Source organism: Salvia hispanica, chromosome 1 (genome assembly GCF_023119035.1).
Source record: "Salvia hispanica cultivar TCC Black 2014 chromosome 1, UniMelb_Shisp_WGS_1.0, whole genome shotgun sequence".
Classification (NCBI taxonomy): domain Eukaryota; kingdom Viridiplantae; phylum Streptophyta; class Magnoliopsida; order Lamiales; family Lamiaceae; genus Salvia; species Salvia hispanica.
In genome coordinates this window covers 33,275,970-33,283,050 of record NC_062965.1, presented here as the reverse complement: position 1 = coordinate 33,283,050, position 7,081 = coordinate 33,275,970, and the positions used below count along the sequence as shown (strand labels likewise).

The 7,081-nt window shown below is 40.1% G+C and overlaps 1 protein-coding gene across 1 annotated transcript; it reads left to right on the top strand.

The window, feature by feature from the left end:
• The first annotated feature begins 5,750 nt into the window (after positions 1-5,750).
• Positions 5,751-6,635, top strand: LOC125217020. Its single transcript, XM_048118843.1, has one exon. It carries the CDS (start codon positions 5,960-5,962, stop codon positions 6,497-6,499), a length of 540 nt encoding a protein of 179 aa, XP_047974800.1. The 5' UTR covers positions 5,751-5,959; the 3' UTR covers positions 6,500-6,635.
• Positions 6,636-7,081: the final 446 nt, after the last annotated feature.

The following is a 7,081-nucleotide window of genomic DNA, read 5'->3' as shown; positions in this document are numbered from 1 at the left end:
GTCACGTCATATAATCAACAAGTTTGACTATTCACCTCAAACTCAACTCCATATCGCAACTAGGTCACAAAGAATCATGCAATAAATCACTCATCATTTAATCCACATACTTCATGGCATTAAAAGAATTTAATGCAAAAAATTTTATGTCTCGAAAATTAGGGTTCGAAAAAGTGGGGTGTTACAATTAACACCATTAATGATAGTAAGTTGATCTGATTTGAATTTTAATTATGTTTTCTAAATGAAAATTAATGGCAAATAATATAATCCGTATACTACAGTTAGAGATGATTTTTCTTTTGAGAATGTCTCACTAAAAATAACACATTTTTATATATAGGAATGTCACTCTTTTTATTTTTTTCTTCTTCATAACTTTATTTTCTACAGTACATTTTACTCACAAAATAACATTATATAAAATTTCATGTCGAATTAGACATATTCCACTTAAAGTCTACGAAGAAAGTATTAATCATTTCTTTATGTTGTTGCTTAGATGGAAATCCTAGTTGATCCAACTATTCAATAAGTATTTGTCATTATTCCGTCTATAAAAAGTAGTGGTGGTCTCATTTATGAAAGATACACATTTCAATATATAATTAATATTCCCTCTGTTCTATAGTAATAGAGTCATTTTGGTGCGTTTCATAGTAATAAAGTCATTTCCCTTTTTAGTAAAAATCAACACATTTTTCCACACATACTTTACTCTCTTCATATCAATAATTTTTTCATTTTTCACTTTATTCTCCATTTACTTAACTCACCTAACACAATTTTTCTTAAACTCTGTGCCGAAAAGAAATGCCTCCATTACTATGGAACGGAGGGAGTAAAACATAGTTAAAAAAGCGTTAATTTGATTATGTAGGATATATAAAATTAATTACTACCTCCGTCCACCAAAAATTTTTCCCACTTTGATTCGGCACGGGTTTTAAGAAATGTAATGAAAAGTGAGTTGAAAAAGTAAGTGGATTGCGGGTCTTACTTTTATATATTAGTTTATAAAATGTGAGTAGGAATGAGTTAGTGGAATGTGAAGTCCACTACCAAAAATGGTAAAAGTGAAATGGGACAAATTTTAGGGGACGGACGAAAATGAAAAATGGGACAAATTTTGGTGGACGAAGCTAGTAATATTAATAGAGAAATCAAAAAAAAATTAAGATTACTTTTTCAAGGGAGTACATAGTATATGGTGCGACGCGTGGATGAAATAATTCCTGTAAGACAGCAGTGTACGGAGCCAAAACCCGCACTGTTACGCCACGTGTACCGAAACTAACACGTAAGTTAATAAATTGATATCCCATCCCTCGACACGGGCCCCACTCTCTCATTCCACCAATTAGAAATTTTTATCTTATTTAGAGCATCCACAATGGCTTTAGGCCAGCCACAGGCTAGCCACTCTCTCCCCCTTCCACGTCATCAGCACTAAAATTCCACCTGTCACATTATCATTTTAAGCAAATAGGCTAGCCACAGGCTAGCCGCAATAAAAATAATTCAAAAACAACTACATTTATGGAATTAAATTTACGAGACATATACGGGAAAATTCATTCATTTCATTTAAATAAAAAAAAGGTACATAGATAAAAAAAAATACATAATAAAAAAAAATCGGGCTTCCACACACGAGCCCCGCCTCTCTCTACTCATCATCGCCGTTACCGCCGTCCTCGCCGCCGTTGGCGCTGCCACCTAGGACCTCCACATCGGTGGCATCTGAGCCCGCGTCTGAGCCCCCCATCTATGCCCTCGCGGCATCCAAGTCAACCCGCATGCTCTCGAGCATCGAGTGAAGAAACCTCTTCTCCGTGGGGTCAATTGCGGCCCTCCAATCTTAGAAGACCTTGTACATCTGTTCCCGCGTTTTTTGACGCGAGAATAAGTTGTACACGGGTGGGGGGTGCCGACTGGACCTCCTGGGGCGATAGGGGGGGGATCCCCTCGCTGCCTGTTGCGCCCCCTTTTGGCCAACCGGGCGAGAGCGGCGAGCAAACGATGGAGGGGACGGAAACTCCTCAGCATCCGGGGGGAGGTCGTGGGAACCGCCGCTGCTGCCGCTGTAATCGTCGGAATAGTTCGCGTCTTCGCTTCTTCGGCCACCCGGCCGTCGACCCGCGCTCGGAACTTCTCGGAGTCCTTCAACACCAGATAGCAGTTCCAGTAGGTAAACTCCTTATATTTCCCCTTCACGGGGAACAGACTCTCCGCTATCCTCCGGCAGTCCTCCTTAGTTTGTCCACTACTCCTCATGCGGAGGGCGTTGGCGTACAACCCCGAAAATCGGCCGTCCGCAGCCCTGATGCGTTCCCACCCCTTCCGGCACTCCTCCCCGGTGTAGTCCTTTCCGTGCGGGCAGTTCCTCTTGTAGGCTGCTCTAATCTTAGCCCACATGTTGACGATCCGTTGGTTGTTCGCAACCAGTGGATCGTCGCAAACCGACAACCACGCCTTGGCCAGGGAGACGCTCTCCTCTTCAGTCCACTTCCTCCGTGTGGTGCTGCCTATCCGATATCGATCCCCAGCTCATGTAATGAGAAACGGTCATCCCCAGTGAACTGCGTCTCCAATGGGGTCGATGTGTGAGACAAAGCCGTCAAAAAGTCAAGAGTGGGACGATAGACCGTGTCCCCCCCCCCCCCCTGCACCCCGGGCTGCATCCTCCCCTGCCATACCGGCATCATCCCCATCATCTGTTGTATCATCTGCGGCGCCATCTACGTCATACCTCCCCACCGCGGCATTGTCTTCCCGCCGCTGGCCTGCCCCCGCCCGCCCGCCATCAACCCATCAATTGTTGCCAAGGGTACATGTTGTACCCCCCGCCCATCTGGCCGCCGCCCATCTGCCCCCATCCAAACCCCACGGGTATCGTGGGAGTCTGAGACCCGCTCGTCGCCGGACTGGACTCGTTGTCCTTGTCCATCACTCAATGTTGCTCTTGTACAGAAAGTTAGAGAGAGAGAAAACTCGTTAAAACAAGTGGTGCAAATGAAAATGAAACTAAAATCGCGTATATATAGTGTTTCAAAAAATTTCAAAAAAATAAAAATAAAAATTGCGTTGGCCGATCGCTCGCCAATCGCCAGCCTGCAATGGCGGCCAGCGCATCAGCCAGCGCCTACAAATCGGCTAGCGCTCGCCGATTTTTTCGCCGTAAAGCCGCTGGCCGATTACAATGGTTCGACTAGCCGGTGTGCTAGCCGCCATTGTGGATGCTCTTAAAAAATCTTAATATGAATTTAGACATGATATCCACAACCGATGTCCTCCGCCACGATATAATCCCCACCATATCACTATTTCTCTTTATTCTATATTCAGCTACAATGGACATCCTTAGACCTCTCACATTTATTTGCACTATTCATTATAAAATTAAAATATGAATTAATAATATAACACAAAAGGACATAATTGAAAACAAAATAAAATTACAAACACTATGAATTGAAAAGTTACAAATTCCAACTATTAGAGGATTAAATATAAAAATAAAAAAAAAATTAAAATAACTATAAACTATAAATTTCTAAAAGTTTACAAATTATTTTTTTTACTTCTTAATGATTACACGCTATATGAGGATGTTCACTCGAGGTTGCGTGTAAAGTCATTCATCCTAGTCTGGATCGAGGATGGTGAAAAGATCGTTGTTCTCCTTTGAATTTTTTGGTGTTTGAAAAATATATGGATTGAGAGTGAAGGAACGAGAAAGAAGTGAAAATCGGGGTATATACTATTAAAAATGGGCCACTCACCCCTTAAAATGCCTTCTAAGGGGAAGGGTTATCCATCCTTATATAGAAGAGATATGATCATCACCAAGCCAATGTGGAACAAGATATTAGAATTTTAACATATACTAATCCTGGTTCGATCAATTATCATAAATGCCACGACCCACCTTATTGGAGAGAGAAATATACCACAGATACATAAAGACTAATATTGGTAGATGACCAAAAGTAAAAAAACTTATGTTTCATAGACAAATATAGTAATCCCTCTGTGCTTGATATTTTGTCACATTAGTCTATTTATGTTCATCCCATAAAATTTGTCACATTTCACTTTTACCATTTCTAGTAATGGATTCCACATTCCACTAACTTATTCTCACTCACATTTTATTATAAAACTAATAGTACTTTAAAAGTAGGACTCACATCCTACCAACATTTTCAACCCACTTTCCATTACATTTCTTAAAACCCGAGTTCGGTCAAATTGTGACGATATTTAAGGAACGGAGGGAGTATATACTAATTATGGTTCGATCACTTGGAATATATGCCAAACCAGTTAAGGTTAAACCATAAATTGATAGTAAAAGATTGAGACTAACAAACATTATATACTGCTCCCTCCATCTTATAATACGAATCTTTTAGTCATTTCGATTTATCACATAGTCTGTTTTTATTTTTACGTATATTATTAATAATTTGTAAGTCTCGTATTCAACTATTTTATTTTATTTATAATTAATAAATAAAAATAAAACACATATTTTACTAATCTTTTACATTTTCCTTTGCATTTTTTAAAAATTGTGTTCAAGTCCAACGAAAGTAGCCAGCAAGGGCGAGGACTTCCAAATGGACCTTGACAACGGGCCCAACGTTTTAAATAAGTAGCCCATTGAAATGGTAACTACTACATGGGCTTAGCATAGCATCTGGGTAGCCAATTCAAGCACATTCTACTATGACTCATCACGCATACACTTAGAAATTGATCTGAAACTATTAAACCGTGCGGTGGGGATCAATCAAATCACCAATAAATTAGTGGTGGTTGATTACCACCTTTTTAAAATCCCTACTTTTTTACATCATCACTCACTCTCAAGTGGTTGCTTAATTAAATCTGGAGGAAGCAGACATAATATTATTATACGCCAAGTGGTCTAATTTCAACACGGCATTCGCACCTTTGTTCAAAGAATTGTCTTCGCGTGACCATTATTCTTTATTACTAGTACTATAACTACTATTTGTCTGTGTAAGTGTAACAGCCGATGCGAGGGGCGAAATCTCACATTAACAAAGAGAGAATATATAAACAAGGATATACCTACTTATTGGAAATCGAAGATGTAATGTTAGAATTTATTCGAAATCGATTGATATAATGAATCCCCCGTCCACCAATAACCATCTTATTTTTACTATTTTTGTCCGATTACTAATAAATATTTCATTTGTAATTTTATTATTTTTGGTAATGAATCTTATAATTCACTAAGAAATAATATATAAAATTATGACTCACTTTCACTATCTTTTTATATTCACTAATCATTACATTATTCAAAATTCGTGTCCGATCAACTTGGTCTTATAATATTGGATGGAGGGAGTACCGCATAGCAAATATGTCCACATTGACACGTGCCCACTAATATACTAAATTGGCTAAGAGACATAAGACCCCCACCTGGATTTCATCTTTGAACCCAAGATACAGAATGCACACACTTCCATACCAAACATTGTCTTAGTTACGTTAAATAATAAAAAATAATGTATGTCAATTGTCAAGTGGCTGTAGCATACCGACGCTTGACTATACAAAATATGAATATGAAAATAACACATGCACGCACCTATATTTGCTGTAACGCAAAACATATATTTTATCGTGATCGGATTTATCTAGTATAAGTATAGTATATTGTTACGGTTTGCCAATTGTGAATCTTACTCATGAGATCCCTCTAGAAAGAAAAGAATGCTTGTGTCGGTTGTGGCCGAGTCCACACATATTCCATTCCGAAACCCGCACGAACCACCCTACCGACATTCGCCCCAAAAATATAATCATACAAATTCATTAACCTCATATACTATTTCATTTATATATTGGACTATATATTAAACTACTACATAAAACACTGTCACCTTCATTTATTTAGCACCAACACATATCTATGGGAAACTGCATATTCAAAACGCTTGGAGTGGTGGAGGACATGGTCAAAGTGGTGACTCCCGACGGCGGCGTGATGGAGCTCTACGCTCCGATCACCGCTGAGTGCGTCACCAACGAATTCCCCGGCCATGCCATATTCGGCAGCCCCCGCCGCAGCTCCCCGCCTCTCTTCCACAGCGAGAGCCTCTGCGCGGGGCAGTACTACTATCTCCTCCCCACGCATAAAGGCAAGGATCACGGAGGCGATCGCGCGGCGGCGCCGTACCGGATGTCGGTGGACAATCAGGGGAAGCTGCGGCGGCTGTCCGAGCCTGAAGTGTTCCCCAAGTACAACAGCACCGGGGTGTGGAAAGTGAGGCTGGTCATCGACACCGATCAGCTGTCCGAGATACTGTCGCAGGAGGCGCGTACGGAGGCGCTCATCGAGAGCGTCAGGACGGCGGCTAAGTGCGCGGCGGCCGGAGTTCCATCGGCAGCCAATTCCGAACGCCAGAGTAGGACGAGTGCCACTGACAATTGCAGAGACATATCTTTGTAAATACTTTTATTACAAGTTGAATTAGCCCATCACACACAAAATTATGTGTATGAATATTTTAGTACTGCCACTTAATCTTTAGCAATAATTGTCGTTAATATCAAGTTCAAGTGCCAAAAAATATTTACCGTAGCGATGTTAATGTCTATATTCATACACTCCCTTCGTTAACAAAAAAATAGTCTTATGTTTTTGTTGGAAGATACCGAGAATAATGGGATTAATTGTAAATTGATCTATTACCAAAAATAAAATAGGATCTCCATAATCTAGGTTTACCATATATGCATATTCTATGCCTATATAATAATGTAACATATTGTGTGATATTCATCAAGAAAATATATGAAACCTTCTCCCAATCTATTCTACATGGCGTCAGAGCAGAGAAAGATCCGGCTCAGAAAAAATTCATCATAGCCGTGTTCATACCAAATCTCGACCAACCAAGAAGCCAAAACCAAATCAGAAAATCAATCCTTACCAGAAATCAATCCCTGCAGAAAGAGATGTGTCAGATTCAGAGACAGAAGAAACAAAACCCAAAACAGGATCCTCACGGTTGAGGACTAGCAAGAATGT

What these genes read in the sequence shown, in the direction of transcription:
- LOC125217020 (XM_048118843.1), top strand. Translation starts at nt 5,960, where the DNA reads ATGGGAAACTGCATATTCAAAACGCTTGGAGTGGTGGAGGACATGGTC.